Source organism: Manis javanica, chromosome 12 (genome assembly GCF_040802235.1).
Source record: "Manis javanica isolate MJ-LG chromosome 12, MJ_LKY, whole genome shotgun sequence".
NCBI classification, from domain to species: Eukaryota; Metazoa; Chordata; class Mammalia; order Pholidota; family Manidae; genus Manis; species Manis javanica.
The window spans coordinates 8,649,119-8,667,500 of NC_133167.1; the positions used below are offsets into that span (position 1 = coordinate 8,649,119).

Here is an 18,382-nt window from a genome sequence, read left to right on the forward strand (position 1 = left end):
TTAAAGTGTAGGATTTTAATAGTTGAATTTCATATTTCACAGTGGGAAACTACTTAATGCATTATAACTTGATCACTTAGAGTTTTCATACACAAATTATGGAAATTCCTCAAAATTAGTTTGCCTAGACCATTTTTATTGGTTACATTTGTAATTAGTATTCTGTATCATATCAAAAGTCATTTCTAATACAGGGTTTTTTATAGTTTGTTATTCTAACTCAGATAATAAATTTGTATCACATCTTTTTACAGCCCATTTTTCTTCCCTTTTGATACCCGGCAAATGCTTTTCTATGTAACTGCATTTGATCGGGACCGAGCAATGCAAAGGTTACTTGATACCAACCCAGAAATCAACCAGTCTGATTCTCAAGATAGCAGAGTTGCACCTAGATTGGATAGAAAAAAAGTAAGTTTCTCCCAAAAATATTTAAAGATAAATCAAACTGAGCTTTTCAAAATAATGGAAAAACTAGAAATGAGGTGCATCTTGGTATGCCAGTTGGTTTAGAGTCCTATCTTAGTTATAGCCATCTCTTTGCTATCTTTTTTTTAATCATCTGTGTTAGCCATATTTTCCTGTCAATCTCTTAGAACTGGGCTGGCTGTGATTTCTTATTCTTCCTCTAGAAAGAGTCCTTTTTCCCAGTTTTTGAAATAATTTCTACAATCCTTTTTTTTTCTGTAACACTTGTGCTAGAAAAATCTTGTCTTCTCTTACCAAGGCATTTCTAAGTTAGGCACTCAAAAAACTGTAGCCTCACTTTTATAATTGATCCCTTAAGCAGTAGGTGGAATTAATCAGATCCACTTTATTCCCTTAGCAAATCACTCCAGTCAAAACGACTGAAACAAAATCCTTGAAGTGTTTCATGTCGCTAGACCAGTCAGCCCCTGCTGCTGACTTACCCTCTGTGCTCCGAATTCTTGCCCCCACATTCACAGCTGTCAGCCACACTGTTCTATCCTTCTGACACTCCACTGCTTTTTACTTAGGCCTTCTCTTTTTACCTTCCCGTTTCTTGCTGAGGATTTTTACTCATTCCTGTCATCCTGAAACCTTTATCTCCAAGTCTTTTCAGAGCCATTAATGACATAAAAAGGGATAGAAGGAATGAGAAGTAAAAAAACAACAACACTGTACTTATGAAAAAAGGAATAAAGGAAGCCTTGTTAGTCTTACCTGTATTTGTATCATTAAGATTCCATAGACAGAGATAACAGGAGGTGTTGGTAGAATTGAAAATGTAACAGGACCTTTCTCATCCCTATGAATCTCATTAGAGACCTTTGCTGTAGTGCTTGTAGGGTCTCTGCAGCTCAGAGTCCATAGGTTTCAGCTCACCCCTCTCACCTGCCACCCCCATATCTACTTCTCCACTATTTAACCCTTAGGTGTACCCAGGGAGATTTCATGAAGCTGCAGCCCTGAATTTCATTAATGTTTGTCAAAGTTACAGAGATTGATTCTTCTCCATCTTGAATTTTCTGAATTTGCCATGGGCTCAAGATAAAAGTCACACTTAACCATGTATGCCAGGATGCTGTATTTGTCACAATGCAGCTATTTATTAACCTTTTCTGAGGTATTCTTTTAAAGAAGTACTTTTATAACAGTTGAATTTTTATTTCTTTTGCACTTAGAAATGCCACCTATTTATTTAAGTGTCATGTGAGCATAGTTTCCTCACAGTTGTGCTTTGTCTTGTTAGCGTACTGTGAACAGAGAGGAGCTGCTCAAACAAGCGGAGTCTGTGATGCAGGATCTTGGCAGCTCTCGGGCCATGTTAGAAATCCAGTATGAAAATGAGGTGAGCTGCTGAGTCTGTTGATGGTTTTTAGCTTGGCGTGTGCCTTTGGTAAGATGTTGGTAGAATTTATTCTCCCTATGAAATTCTAAAAGGCAACTGGAAACTTTCTCTAAAAATTTGAGATATGCTCTGTTTTCCTTTGAATCATCTAAGTTCTTCGTTGTTCAAGGTTAAACTGTATGAAAAAAGACAGTTTTCCTTTTCTGGCATAAGAGCAAATGTTTGTGTAACCTTTAGGTTGGTAAAGTGAGAGGATGTTCTAAGCATGTCTTTCAGAATGTTTGAAATGCTTTTTTAAAAATTAGGCTTGCTGATTACATAATAAACTCATACTTCTAAGATGTACAGTTCTAAGAATTGACAAATGTATGCAGTCTGTAATCAATGCCACATCAAAATGAAGAAAAACATACCATCGCCCCAAAATATTCTCTTAGAACTTTTAGTCAGTCTCCACCTTCCCCCCAGTCCCTCGCAGTCATTGGTCTGTTTCCTGTCCATATAGTTCTGTTCTTTGTACAATATCATAATAAATGGGATTATATAGTATAGAGCCATTTGTGTTACTCCGTCACTTAGTATAGTGCTTTTGAGATTCATCTGTATTAAATGTATCATTTCATTACTTTTATTTTTATTACTGAATAATAGAGTCTGTGATACGGCTATACCATGGTAGGTTTATCTCACCACCAGTTAATGTATACTTGAGTTACTCTCCAGTTTTTGGGTGTTATGAATAGTGATGTAGTGAACATTAGTGAGCAAGTCTTTGTGTAAATGTGTTTTTATTTTCTTGGGTAAATACTTAGGGTTGAATTGCTAAGTCACTTAGCTATATTTTAACATTACATGGAATACCAAATGGGTTCCAAAGTCACTGTCCCATTTTACATTCCCATTAGTGATGCAGTATGAATTTCAGTTTTTTTCATATGTTCAACAGTACTTAGTTACTATAAGTCTCTTTTAGTTTTTTTCTAGTGGATTTATAGTGGTATCTCATTGATTCTTTTCCCTATCAGAGAAGTGCAAATAAACACAGAACATCATAATTGTAGATCATTCATATATCTTTCTTGGAGACCTGTCCAAGGATTCTACTCCTTCTTTGGGCCATTTTGTTTTATCATTGAGTTGTTAACGTTCTTCACATAGTCTGGATCGAAGTCCTTTATGAGATAAATAAATGTTTTTTAAATACTTTCCTCCAGTCTGATTTATCTTTTCATTACATTATAAAATGTCTTTTGAATAGAAGTTTTAAATTTTTGTAAAATCCAATTGTTTTTTCTTGTTTGTGATTTCTCTATCCCAAGAATTTTTTTCTAACCCAAAAGTCTCAAGATTTTCTCCTGTGTGTTTTTCTAGAAGTTTTACAGTTTTAGCTCTTACATTTAGACCTATGATCCGTTTTGAGTTAATTTTTACGTATGGTGTAAAAGTAAGGGCAAAGGTCCTTTTTTTCCCTAAACATGAGCTCTTCAGTTTATTTGAAAATACCAACTTTCCCCATTGAACTGAAGTATATTATTAACCTTTGTTGAAAATCATGTGATAATGACTATTAGGATCTCTTTCTGGATTTTTTGTTCTTTTTTGTTAATCTACACTATGTTGAAAACTGTATATTTATTATAGTCAGTGTTAAAATCAGTGTGAGTCCTCCGACTTGGTTTTTCTTTTTCTGAGTTGTTTTGGTTATTCTCAATCCTATTTCCCTGTAAATTTTAGAATCAGCTTGTGAGTACAAAAAGTCCTCACAGCGTATTGATTAGGATTGTGTTGAATCTTTATCAGTTTGGGAGAAAATTTACATTTACAGTATTGAGTCTTCCAATTCATGAGCGCAATGTAGCCTTCCATTTATTGAGGTCTTTTATTTCTCTCAATATTGCTTTGTAACTTTAGTCTAAAGGTCTTTCACGTACATACTTTGTTAAATTTCTACCCAAATATTTCATGTTTTTCACTCTGTTCTCCCATTTTAATTTCTGTTTGCTTTTATGGAAATACAGTTGATTTTGGTATATTGATCTTATATTCTGTGACCTTGATAAACTTAATTAGTTCTAATAACTTTTCAACAGATTATTCAGGATTATTGGAGAAAGAGGGCTTGGGAAAACCTTTCTGTAAATATTTCAGGCTTTGTGGGCCAGAGCTATACAATCTCCATCACTGCTCTGTTTCACCTTTGTACAAGCATGACAGTGGCTGTAGACAGTATGTATATGAATGAGCATGGCTGTTCCTTTAGAACTTGATCATCACTGAAATTGGAGGTTCGTATAATTTTCTCACATTGTAAAATATTCAAGATTTTTTTCAGCCATTAGAATTGTAAAAATGATTCTTAAACACCATACAAGAATGGAGAAGGCTAGGGCTGTAGCTTGTCAACCCATTTTGTAGACTGTCATGTCATTTGTGAAAAAAGACAGCTTAGTTTTATGTTCTTTCTAATCTTCATCTTTTATTTCTTTTGAGAAGCTTTTAAACAGCTGGGATAGCATACCAGAAGATTCAAGTAATGATTTTCTGTGTGTATGAACTCTGAAGTTTTGAGTCTCTTGTGGATACTTTCCTTCCTCCTGCCCCTAATTTATTTTAAAACAAAACTTTGGAGTGTTTGGACTTCTGAAACTCCTATGGACATAAAATGTTCAAACCTCCTTTAATACTGATTGTAAGGGCTAATAACCACTCTAAACCACCCCCCCTCCAGTGTTCTTATCTATAAAATGTGGGTTATGACTGTTGTGAGTTACGTCAAGTTGTGACTGTTTTGATTCATGTGAAGGGTTAGAACAATGCTTGGCTCATGGTAAGTACATGGTAATATCCACAATCTTAGCTATAGTTATCCAAGTAATCTTAATTGACTTTTCATCATTTCTTAAACATTTTCTCATCATTAAGACTTGAACAGTTAACAGAGTTAAGAGTCAACTTAATTCAGTCATCAAAATTAAATTTTTAAGTAGTTGTGTACTGAGAGGTGTATGGCATGTCAGGGATCCAGGTTATGACAGAGTTCCTGCATTGAAAGGATTGCAACACAGCTGGGAAGACAGGACAAAGGTGCAAACAGGTGTTGCAAATGGGTGTCATAGGTACCAAGTGCATGAGGTTTTCAGACAAGGACGACTGTCCCGGGAGTGTGTGAGGGAAGCCATGAGGAGAAGTAAGACCTTAAGTTATACCTTAATGGAAGACAGAAGATTGAAGGGACCAATGGATGTGACTTGAGCAAAGGAATGGGCTTGGTGGTGAGTGGCAGAGTGAATGACTGCCCTGGAAGTGATGAGAGGGAGGGGAGGGGAAGGGGAGGCTTTGTCTGCTGGGGTAAGAAATTGGGTCTTCTTTTGACTCTACCCTGATCATGCCCTGTTACCCAGAGGATACAGTTCTTATATTTTGTATGCCCAAATTTCATTCATAAAATGGCAAGACCTTTGCTCTAGCCAACTTGGCCTGCTTAGTTTGTTTAAACATGCTTTCTACTTTTTTACTCCTCATTTTCTTTTTGGCCAAGAATGTCTTTTCTCTCTTACCCTTCATGAGTCTGTTCAGAACACATCTTACATGGAACCTGAACAAGTTCAGAATAGCATCACACCGTTCTAAGGGTCAGGATTGACTTGCTGATACAGAAATCATGATTTTATGATCTTCATCAATGGGTCTTAACCTATTGGACTCTGGAAAGGAGTCTAGGAACCAGCTTCACTGGGGAAAAGGGGTTTGGAGGAGTGCTTGCTTCATGTATGCACATTGTGATCACATTGTAGATCACACTCGACCATACAAGGCAGCCGGTGGTCAGCAGGAAGACTTCTGACTAGCTCTGGAATCCCAACCCTAATGTCAGATCAGAACGGGCTCCATCTTGAGTAGGGATGATATCGGTAAGCCAGGGAAGAACTAAAGCTGTCTCTGGCTCAGAATGTCACCCAGGCCAGGGATTGGGGCTGCCAGTGACCCAGCCTCCTGGATGGTGACAGGTTAAGAACCTGGAATGTCGCACCTGGTGCCACCACTTACTAGCTGTAAAGATAGTAAGTTAGGTAAACTCCTCAATGAGATCTCAACAAGGAGCATAAGAAACATACCTGCCTCATTGTTTGTTACAATGGTTTAATGAGCTAAAATGGGTAAAACACTTAGGATATTGTCACGTGGTGAGTGCTGATATATATAAATGTTATTTGAAAGAAATAGACTTTCAAAGTTTTAAGTTAGACAAGTTGTCAGGCTTTTTAGTGTTTCTGTGTTTTTGTTCCTGGAGCTTTATGCTTTCTTAAAAAACAAGAAACAAACCAAAGTACCTACCTTTTCTGTGGAGTGACTGGGTAGAGCAAAGATTCCTGAAAAGGTCAGATTGATCTGCAGGGCTGCTGGGTCAGCCCAAGGTAGGGGTGAATCGCCAGAGCAGACCGTACCTGGTCCTTCCACTCTCACAGACCCTTGGTATCACAGACACAGCAATAGCCGTGTCATTTAGTATTGTGAGTTAAGGCTGTTTTTACCTTTAGAAATAACAGTATTTGGACGAAGGCAGTAAATAGACTGATCTGACCTGTGATTTCTTATGTTGAAGGGAGAGAATTAACTGGTTTTCAAGCACCATCTGGTGGATACTGGATGTACTGCAGTTTTTTTCTTTTCTCAGCTGCTGTCTTTCCTCTCGTTCTTCTCCAGTGCCTGGGATTCAGTAGAGAACAGAATCTACAAAGTCCCTGCTGTCACTGATCTTTATTTTAGTTTGGGGAGGTCAGTACACATACACTTGTGCACATATATGTGTTAGGCTGCGTGATGAAGAAAAAACGAAGCAGAATAAGAAGATGGAGCATGATGTGGGGCGGGTGCCGATGGGGTAGTCTAAGGTGGTGGTTGAGCAGAGGTTGTCCTTAATCTCTGGGGAAAGAGTGTCCCTACCAGAGAAGAGAAGTGGAAGCCCTTAGGCAGCATTCCTGGCCTGTTGCAGATGACTGTGGCCAGAAGCGGTAGTCACGCAGGCTGGCTAAGAACTTGAGCTTTTGCTTTGAGTGCTGGGACACTGTTGGAGGGTGCAGAGGGGAGTGTTCACACGCATACTTTGTAAAGGTCACTCTTAGGAAAGCAGGAGAAGAGGATCTGGGGTTCTGAGAATGCTAGTGCAGAGACCATTTAGGAGGCTCTGGCAGGAGGCCAAATAAGAGGATGTGACTGATCAGTTTAGAATGTTTCTGGAGGTGGGCTTTACAGTGTTTAATGATGGGTTAGAATGTGGGAGTAAAAGGAGAAGAGCCATGGGTGGTACCAGAGTTTTGGTTGCACGTGGGGTGGATGCTAATGCCATCAACGGCTGTGGAGCATCAGCAGAGCAGCACCAGCTCCGAGCTGATAGATCACTGGGAAACGTAGAGGTAACATTAGGTAGACTACATCTGTCCTTTAGTGGGGGTGCTTTTTAAAGTAACTTATAATGTTAAAATAATACCCATTGTTTGCAAATAATCTATAAATGAAGTAGAACCTTCTTGATAGAACTCTGGTTAGATTTAACCTATAAACTGTGGAATTAACTTGTCAGTAGCTCCTGGTCTGGGCTGGTTGGATTTTGGTGGAACATGAAAGAGCTATAATTAGGCTATAAACCCTGCCCAGGATCATGTGTCTCACAGAGGAGGGCTTTTCATTCAAGGCTCTACAGTCACCTTTCGAGCGTGTCTTAAAATACCAGTGCTCAGGCTTTAAATTAAACCTACCAAATCAGAATCTTCAGGCGACTCCAGTGCACTGTGGGGTTTAAGAAGCACTTACATCCTGTCCAGCCAAATTAGCCCCATGGGTGTTGGTGTGGGTTCAGACCTTTAAGTACTCTAGTTTTATTCAACAAGCCTATGTAATGGCTCGTGTGTGCCCAGGCATCATAGAAGGGTACAAAGGTGATTTAAAGTGGCCCTCAAGTAAGATATTTAAGTGTGTAATGAAATCATGGCATGTAATATGGTAAGTATTAAAATAGCTGAGTCCTAGAAAAAGGAACATAGTAGCTGTTTGGGCAGATAAGGATGCTTCTGAGGAGGTAACAGTTGAGCTGGTGTCAGGGTACCAATTCGTTAGAGAATGGGCAAAAAGAGCCACATGCACACAATGCCATCTTACTCCCTGAGAGAGAGAGAGAGCTACTGTGGCACTTCCATCAGTTACATTTGCTCAAACAGTACCATTGAAATGTTGAGGCCATAGGGAGTAAGAAATGATAAAGGGTTGCTAGTTCTGTTCCACATGACCAGGACTGAAGGAATATAATCGGGTGAGTTTGGGAAATAATCTGTAACACATCCTGATAAACAGTTGCTATTAGTATCCACATTGCCAAGATATTGGTACATTAAAAAACTCCACAGATTCTCTAAGTTGGAATTGTTCTTCTTCTGTCCTTCTGTAGGTTGGTACAGGTCTTGGGCCTACACTGGAGTTTTATGCACTTGTATCTCAGGAACTACAGAGAGCTGACTTGGGTCTCTGGAGAGGAGAAGAAGTAACTCTTAGCAATCCAAAAGGTAATGTTAATCTCTGAGTTAGTCCATTTGTGTTAATTCATGTCAGGTAAAGGTCCTTACAGTTCATTAAATATATTTAACTTCTAGCAGAGGACCATGCTTTCTGACCTTTTAGCCTTTGTTTTGTTTTCTCTTTCATCAAATAAGGGAGGCCCTCCCGGCACTAGAGGGTTTCACTCAGTGATCTGTTACCTGATTTTGAAAATACCCAATTTCTTAAATGTTCTTAGTTACTAGATCTTGCCTTGTTTTGTCTGGGGAAATTGCCTCTAATGTTTGTTGACTTGCTTATTTTTTACAGGAAGCCAAGAAGGGACCAAGTATATTCAAAACCTCCAGGGCCTGTTTGCGCTTCCCTTTGGTAGAACAGCCAAGCCAGCTCATATCGCAAAGGTTAAGATGAAGTTTCGCTTCTTAGGAAAATTAATGGCTAAGGCTATCATGGATTTCCGATTGGTAAGTTTTTTTTTTTCTAGGGTTTTTTTGTACCTGTGTACTATAACATTACCTTAATCCCCTGCACTTACCGCTGTATTTTAAAAATAGTGTGCATATGAATTACTTGGAGATTTCATTTAAAAAGCCAATTCTGACTAATTGATGAGTGAGGCCCAACTTTCCACATTTTCATACCAGCTCCCAGGTGATACCCAAGTGCTGGTTAGTGGCCCATTCTTTTAGTAGCATGGGTTCAGAGAATCAGGAAACATTAGAGGTGGTTTTAGTTATATATTTTTAGTGTTTAACATTATATTTTTAATTAAGAAAGAAAACATCAACTTTCTGCAGCTGAACTTCAGTCAGTTACCATTAGAGTGCTGAAATGCAAATAGCCCCAAGAAATCAGTATTCATTGAGGCTTGATTATTTGTGGACTTAACCTTCATTTCCTCTCCACATTTTCTGAGATACTTGATCAGTATGTGTAAGACATTTTCATCTGATGTTAAATTCACAACCTTTCAATTTTAACTGTAATTTATTGGTTTTTTCCTTTTAACCTCTCTTGCTTCTGAATATACAGTAGTAATACAGACTACAGTGGAATTAAATTTTTTTGCCCCCAAATAGAGTAAGATTCTGCTAAACATCTCAGTGTTGGCTCTTAGGGAGAATATATGTCCATGGAAAAATTCCCTTTTAGGGTCAGTGTTTAAGTGAGATTCTTCAGTATTCTAAATATTTCACAAAATCTGGACCTCACATTGAGTTTAAATGGGAGAGAATTTCATGTACTTATAGAAACAGTTGCCTAAGTATGTGTAGCCGCTTTTAACCCTTAGGGATTACCTGACCTTTTTAAATGACTTCTGGAAGTGTCAGTTATATAACTGAGGCAATTCTAGAAGCTTAGTTGACTGTTGAAATATTTTTCATGTCCCTTACAGGTGGATCTCCCCCTTGGCTTACCCTTTTATAAGTGGATGCTACGGCAAGAAACTTCACTAACATCGCACGATTTGTTTGACATTGACCCAATTGTGGCCAGATCAGTGTATCACTTAGAAGACATTGTCAGACAGAAGAAGAGACTTGAACAAGATAAATCTCAGGTAGGCTTAGAAGATGAGAAAATGGTCAGATCAGTTCTTACTGCAGAAAGCTGAGGTCTTTGTTAAGTGGCTTGGGTTTGACCTTGTTATTATTTTACGTTAATGTTTTATTTTAGAAGAGTTTGATTTTTTAAATTATACTACCTGGAATATACTGCAGTGGGTAAGATAGTAACAGATGACAAACAGCTTCATTAACAAAGTATGCTCCTAACTGAAACCATAGGTCTCTGTTCAATTTTAGGTGGGTATTCTGTATCTGGGCAGATACTATATCATACTGAATTTTTTTAGTAAGCACTTGAATCAGTTAAATTATTCTCAGGACAGATAGATTTCCCAGGAGAGGTCTTAACTAGGAATAATCCATTTGCTTCTAGAGAGGCCTCAGAAAGACAATTTTAAAGGTCCTGAAGGGTCTCCACTATTTCTTGGTAATGTTGAAGTGTCTCTGTTAGATTTCATGAGTAAATTTGAGCTTTACATCATTAATGTTTATTCTTTAAATATGTATATGTATTTTATTAAAGTTTCATTAATATATAGTCTTATGTTGGTTTCAAATATATTATCCTCACCTCCTCTAGTAAAGTTACTCTCTATCAACATAGTAAGATACTACAGAATCATTAACTATTCTCCATGCTCTACTACAGTCTGTCATCAACTTAATATTTGACTGTGAGTTGTTGTGCCCCTTTATCCCCTTCACTCTCCCCCCTCCTCTCCCTTGGTAACCACTAGTCCCTTCTAGGTGTCTATGAGTCTACTGCTATTTGTTCCTTCTGTTTTGCTGTTTTTACACTCCACAAATAAGTGAAATCATTTGGTATTTCTCTCTCTCTGCCTGGCTTATTTCACTGAGCATAATACCCTCTAGATCCATCCATGTTGTAATTAGGACGATTTCTTTTCTTTTCATGACTGAATAATATTCCATTGTGTATATGTACCACATCTTCTTTTTCCATTCATCTACTGATGGACACTTAGGTTGCTTCCATATCTTGGCTATTACACATAGTGCTGCAATAAACATAGGGATGCATATGTCTTTTCGAATCAGGGATCTTAGGAGTAGAATTCCTGGGTCAAATGGTAGTTCTATTTTAGTTTTTTGAGGAACCTCCATATTGCTTTCCACAGTGGCTGCACCAAGTTACATTTCCACCAGCAGTGTAGGAGGGTTCCCTTTTCTCCACACCCTCACCAGCATTTGTTATTTCTTGTCTTTTGAATAGTGGCCAGTCTAACAGGTGTAAGGTGATACCTCATGTGGTTTTAATTGGCATTTCCATGATGATTAGCAATGTAGGGCATTTTTTCATGTGCCTGTTGGCCATTTGTATTTCTTCACTGGAGAAGTGTCTGTTCAGGTCCTCTGCCCATTTTTTACTCAGGTTATTTGGTTTTCAGGTTTTGAGACTTATGAGTTCTTTATATATTTTGGATGTTAATTCTTTATCAGATGAGTTATTTGCAAATATATTCTCCCATACTATGGGATGCCTTTTGATTCTGCTGATGGTGTCCTTTGCTGTGTAGAAGCTTTTTAGTTTGATGTAGTCTCACTTGTTCATTTTTTATTTTGTTTCCTTTGCCTGAGGAGATGTGTCCAGGAAAAAAATTGCTCATACTTATTATATTCAAGAGATTTTTGCCTGTGTTTTCTTCTGAGAGTTTTATGGCTTCATCACTTACATTCAGGTCTTTGATCCATTTCAAGTTTATTTTTGTGTGTGGAGTTAGTAATCCAGTTTCATTCTTTTACATATAGTTGTCCAGTTTTCCCAACAATAGTTGTTGAAGAGGCTGTTTTTTTCCTATTTTATATTCAAGACTCCTTTATTATATATTAATTGACCATATGTGCATGGGTTTATATCTGAGCTCTCTGTTCTGTTCCCTTGATCTGTGGGTCTGTTCTGGGCCAGTCCCAAATAGTTTTGATGGCTAGTTTTGTAGTAGAACTTGAAGTCAGGGAACATAATCCCCCAGTTTGTTCTTCCTTCTCAGGATTGCTTTCTATTCAGGGTCTTTGTGGTTCCATATGAATTTTAGAACTTTGTTCTAGTTCATTGAAGAATGCTTTTGGTATTTTGATACACATTGCAGTGACTCTGTAAATTGCTTGGGCATGTGGCCATTTTGACAGTACTTATTCTTCTGTCCATGAGCATGGATGGATATAGTTCCATTTATTGGTGTCTTCTTTAATTTCTCTCTTGAGTGTCTTAGATTTTTCAGAGTAAATATCTTTTATGAATTTAGTTAGGTTTATTCCTAGCTATTTTATTCTTTTTGATGCATTTGTTAGTGGAGCTGTTTTCCTTATTCCTCTTTCTGCTAGTTCATTGTTAGTATATAAGAATGTGACAGATTTCTGTGTATTAATTTTGGATCCTGCAACTTTGCTGAATTCAGTTATTCTAATATGTTTTTGGTAGATTCTTTAGGGTTTTCTATGTATAATATCATGTCACCTGCAAATAGTGGCAGTTTAATTTTTTCCTCACCAATTTGGATTTCTTTTATCTCTTTGTGTTTTCTGATTTCCATGGGTAGGACCTCCAGTATTATGTTCAAGTGGTGAGGGTGGGCATCTTGTCTTGTTCCTGATCTTAGAGGAAAAGCTTTCAGGTTTTCGGTATTAAGTGTGATCTTGTCTCTGCGTTTGTTATACATAGTCTTTTATGTTGGGGTATGTACCCTCTATACCCATTTTGTTAAGAGTTTTTATCATGAATGTATGTTGAATTTTGTTAAGTACTTTTTCAGCATTAATTGAGATGCTCATGTGATTTTTATTTTGCTTTTTGTTAATATGTGATGTATGATATTGATTGATGAATACTGTACCAACCTTGCATCCTTGGAGTAAATCCCACTTGCTCATAATTATTCTTTATATATTTAACAATAGATTAAAAATCATTTGACTCAGCCTAAGATTAATAATGGTTCTGTATCTGACATTAGAAGAAGACAAAGTTACATTTTTAAAAAAAGCTTATATTTGGGCAGGTAACATGGACTGATGTTAAGTCAACTCCCATTTTTATGAATTGCATAAAATAAGAATAGATAAATACATAAAGTTAAGAATCTAGTGACAGTGCCACATCTGTTGATAAGATGGAGGAGAGCTTACAGTAGACAGCGAGGTCAGGACTTAGAATGCTTTCTTTTTATCAGGCAAGATGATTTGTAGGAGAATGAATTTTATCCCCCATTATTAACTGGTTATTATTGGTGATTTTTGGAAAAATAAGTATCAGAAATTAGTGTTTAAAGAAGCCAATTCCATCTTTTCCGTATAAGGTCTTAAGGATTTTTAATGCTTACCAACTTTGTAAGTTTTTAATTACTACGATCCTTTTTATGATCATCTTTTAGATAAATAATGGGCCATAAAGAAAAGGAAAGAAAGTTAAACCCATGACAGTGTTGCGAGTGCCTTACATACATCAATTCTTTAACCCCCAACCACGCTGTGAGATTTAGATACTAGAAATATCTTGGGTTACACATGAGGAACCCAAGGCACGTTGAGTCACATACCTAGAATCTGGGAGAGCTGGATTCAAACCCAGGCTGTTTGCTCTGGAGCCTGAACTTACACACCTTGCAAATTTGTTGTGTCTCCTTGGCTGCAGTGCAGTATGCCACCACAGTTCTCTCCCTCAAATCCTTAAGAGATTTGTTCTTCTAATCTTTATTATTCCTGATGTTGTCACCTTAAAAGTATAAAATATTTGGCGCAGAAACCACATTCCAGAGCTGATTACTGCGTTAACCAACTTCCAACCAGAGCATGAGGAATGGCAGTGTGCTGAAACACCCACCTCATTATCTTATATACTATTCAGGTGCAACAAGCTGTCCTGGCCGAGGTTCTACTTGGTAGTTTAAATTCTTGATACATGAAAAATGGAAGGATGATTAAGAAGTGATAGGAGAAGAAACTTTTCATTAGCATAGCAGTGACTTGTGACAAGGTGGGGGGCAGTATTGAGAGCTCTCAGTGAGAGAACATTAAAATGGAGAGTGTTTTTTTTATTACTACTTTCAAAATCTTTCTGCTGAAGAATATTTCAGAAGTAAAATGAAAGTCTTCTGTTTGAGTGTCATCAAATAATGCACCTGAAACTGAGACAGACTTTTAACAAGAATTTTTACAGAAGTGAAAGTGGACATAATCCTCAACAACTGTATTTTGCTGCAATCTTAAATAATGCTGCCACCTTCTCTGCATTTTAAATTATCTGGAATCCTGAGCAGCTTTCAGTTTCCTTTTTAAAAAAATAATTTATTCATCAGTACTTCCCAGCTTTAGTTTGAATGACAGTTTCCTGTACCTTGACTGTTTTGCTTCTAGGAATTTCATACTCGGAGGCATCTACAATTTGGAAAGCCATTTGCCTTCTTTCAGTTATCCTTGGAACCAATTTTCTGATAGAATTTGCAGTTTAGCATATTGGTCTTTGATCTTGCATCTAAAAAAATTTTTTTATAAGCTTTTCATAATCTTAAGCATTTAAAAAGTAAGTGATATAAACTGCTTTTAACATTTGTCTGCTTATGGCATTTGTCTTTAGAGGATGACTGGATTTTTCTTAGGGCTTTGTTGGAAACGTTTTCTGTCAGAGTGGTACTATATGAATACAAATATGTTATGTTAGGCCTGGAATGATTGAACAAAGAATCCCGGAGTATTTAGACTTGAACCTTGTATAGAAAAAGGGTTAATCACCATTACCAGGTAGTGATTATTTGTATTTACAGTTTTCTTAACATGATGTATTAGTATTTGCTATATACGTATATGAGATTCATTAAGATTAGCCTAGAAATTTATGTAAAGTTTGTTTGTGTCTAGAGGAGTGTATCCTCTTAAATAGGCCCTAACAATTTGAATAATGGTCATTCTGTGAACTCTGATTTGAATATGGTCAAATTGAGTAGCAAGCATCTCATTATGGAGGAACACTCAAGTGAGTTTTGTTTTCCTGTATAAAAGTAGTTAGAATCCGAACATGTTTATTTCCTTTGTGATCTTAGTGGCTTGTTCCTGTACAGATTATGACAAAAAAAAAAAAAAAAAAGAAAAAGAAAAATGCTAAGAGGTAAAGGAACCCATGAAATTTATTAGCGTATTTTTTTCTTAAAAACACAAAAGCATAACTGAGTGAATAATTGACAATATTTCTCCCTGCCAACCGCCTCTTTTTTTTCAATTTTAAGACCAAAGAGAGTCTACAGTATGCATTAGAAACCCTGACTATGAATGGCTGCTCAGTTGAAGATCTAGGATTGGATTTCACTCTGCCAGGGTTTCCCAACATCGAACTGAAGAAAGGAGGAAAAGATATCCCAGTCACGATCCACAATTTAGAGGAGTATCTAAGAGTATGTAATTGCAGTGTGTGTCGGGCAGAAGGCAGCTGTGGTGATGCATGGCTTTGCCTGTGTGTACTACTGCTGACCCTTGGACAACATAGGCTCAAACTGTGCAGGTCTACTTAACACGCTGGGTGTTTTTTTTTTTTTTTTCAGTAAATATATTGGACAAATTTTTGAGATTTGTGACAATGTGAAAACTTTTCTCTAGCTTACTTTATTGTAAGGTTATTTCCTCTAGATTACTTTATTGTAGGAATATAGTATATAACATGACATCCAAAGTGTGTATTGATCAACTGTTATTGGTCAAGAGTTGGCTGTTAGTCATTAAGCTTTTGGGGAATTAAAAATTAAATGTGGATGTTCAACTGCATGGGGCTTGGTATCCCCTAGCCCCCATCATTGTTCAAGGGTCAGCTGTACTCTGAAGGAGAGGGAAGGGACCTGAGCGGTGAAGCCCGGGGTTGGTTTCCATCCACTGCCTGCACAGTCTGGTTTGAGGCCTTTGACATCCAGGATCACTGCATGAAGTCCACTTTTTCAGGCCTTAGCTTCTGTTTGCTTTTGAGAGAACATGTCAGCTGTTTCACTCTGCCTTGAATTCTCCAACATCAAGCTGGTGTTATACTATCTATAACACCACATGTTCTTAATTAAGAAGTAATTGGTGAAAAGGAGCTATCACTGGTTTTTCTCACCAGACTGCATTTCTGCCTTTCTATCAAGCCAGCTAACATGATAGAATTTTCTCAGCACACATGTTTGATGGGTTGGTGAGGCCTTTCAAATTACTAATTCATCATCCTTGACTATATGTGCTAAATTAAAGAAAAATAGTTTTCTATTGAATGCACATTAATATTTTAAATTACAGCCTATGTATATTTTTCTGTTATTTCTTGAAAAGTTTCTTTTGGTTTATTCCTGACATTGACTGGAAAGAGCCTTGGGTTCAAGATAAAATACCACCTACACCTAGACTGACTTTTCCATTACTTTAACTGTGTGATTTCAGGTGGAACCTCTGAAAAATCTTGGCTGTGGCTTCTTCATCTGTTTGGGAGAGAAGATAGCAGAGGAACCCAGATATTATTTAGTCTACCTAACAGTTCTATGATTCATATGTAATTTTTTAAATACTGCATAGGACTGTCTTCTCATTCTACCTGCTTCGTTCTGATTTTGAGAAAGCCAGTTTTTTGGCTTACTAGTAAATGATGACTTAATGTCCTGATTAAGGGTCTCTGAAAATAATTTGCAGTAGTGCTTATATTTTTCTGTTACCAAAACACTGTTCTTTTCACTTTGAATTTGTCCTCTATTCCTGAAGCAAGTGGGTTAACCAGAGTCACTGAAGACTAGAAACAGATGCTTTTGGTTACCCTTCAATTTCATGTGGCTGCATTTCCAAAATTTGCCTTTTTTTCTAAGTGGAGAAGCATACTGCAAAAAAGATTGGGTTCTAAGAATTAAACAGGATTTAGAACTGAAAATTTCACATTAAAAATTTTAAACACTTAACAGTTGATAATTGTGAATCTTGCAACATTACTTAGACCCTTTTGGGAAATTCTCAGCTGCTTCTCATGTGGTTAAGGTAGTGTATTTTAATGTACCATAGGGATTTTAATGTAAACGAATTTTCAAAACACACTAAGTATATAAATACACATCTCATTTTTTTATGTTTTCCTGTTGGCCAGGCCCCATATCAGAAGTTGACCTGACTGATCTTTTACTTACGCAGTTTTCTGAAAGATAATTTAAAGGACATAATAACCTTTTTTTTTTTAAGTAATCAGGATGTTTCACTGTACTTTACCATGTATTAAAATGGGAAGGAGATTTGAAATCTTGGCATGGTTTTTAAAAGACTTTTCTTCTTGCAGCTGGTTATATTCTGGGCACTAAATGAAGGTGTTTCCAGGCAATTTGATTCTTTCAGAGATGGATTTGAATCTGTCTTCCCACTCAGTCATCTTCAGTACTTCTACCCAGAAGAAGTGAGTATTTAAAATGGTCATTTCTAGTTCTGTTCCTATAGTTGCCTTTATTGGGCTGTTATCTATGTGCTATTCAAAGTCCTCATTTATACAAACAAAAAATAATGGGGTTTGGGAGCAGGGAATAGAAGTTTGGGGAAAATAAGATGATTTCCAGACAAGGTGGAATATTAAATATAACTTAAATATGACCTATTTTCTATTATAAATATATAAGTGGTAAAAATACTACATATTGGAGATGGCGTAGGGTCCGTGTGTGTGATAGAGAGGGCACTGTTGTCACCCGAGCCACCATGCTGCCCAGTGGGGACGGGGACTCAGGTCCCTGTGCTGCTGTGGCAGATGGGCAAAGCCATGGGGCAGAGGAAGGAAAGTGACTCTAAGGCTGTACTTGTTTGTTTTGGTTTGACAAAACTTCCTGGTTTAGGTGAGACATTGTTTCATGATTTGTCCATGAAGTTCTAAGGAAGTGTTGCAAATCATCTAATTGCCAAATTCAGAGGATATTTGTGAGAATGGAAAAAATAAGTTTATGTGCATGATTTTTTCCTAGCCATTTTTAAACTGCAACAAGAATCTATATCAAAGAACTCATCACTGCTAGTGAGATGGCATAAAAAGGGTCTAGAAAGTTTTAGGTCTTCCCAATGTAGAAACTTTTTGTTTATTTTTTTGAATACTACCTTTAGAATACACATAGATTCTGACTGAGTCTGGAAATTTTTGAATGACTTAGAATTTTCATCTCAATTATTATTTTTATATCCTCTTTAATTTGCTGTTTATGAAGCATATGGTATACTGAGCACTTTTGGGCACTAAGTGGAACTGAAAGTAGCAAGTGTTGCTTCTGGGGTTGAGTCCTTGTACCCCCCACTACTTAGTAACTGTATGACTTTATCTAAGTTGTATCTGACTGCATCCATCAAATTGGGATAACCTCTGTCGTACTAGACAGGATACCTAAAGTACCTGGCAGTGAATGACACATAATAGATTCTAATTTCATAGGGCCTGCATTTTGGATTTTCTCAAAGTATATAGTCATTC

At 37.1% G+C, this 18,382-nt stretch overlaps 1 protein-coding gene across 20 annotated transcripts in view; it reads left to right on the top strand.

Moving 5' to 3' along the window:
- Nucleotides 1–18,382, top strand: part of TRIP12 (thyroid hormone receptor interactor 12) — a 138,253-nt gene that overhangs the window by 115,834 nt on the left and 4,037 nt on the right. For all 20 annotated transcript variants that reach the window (XM_073218011.1, XM_073218008.1, XM_073218006.1 and 17 more), the window contains 7 exons: nt 255–411; nt 1,715–1,813; nt 8,256–8,370; nt 8,672–8,826; nt 9,759–9,923; nt 15,168–15,332; nt 17,216–17,329. In XM_073218011.1, coding sequence (XP_073074112.1) covers nt 255–411; nt 1,715–1,813; nt 8,256–8,370; nt 8,672–8,826; nt 9,759–9,923; nt 15,168–15,332; nt 17,216–17,329 — 970 coding nt within the window. The remainder of the gene's footprint in view (nt 1–254; nt 412–1,714; nt 1,814–8,255; nt 8,371–8,671; nt 8,827–9,758; nt 9,924–15,167; nt 15,333–17,215; nt 17,330–18,382) is intronic.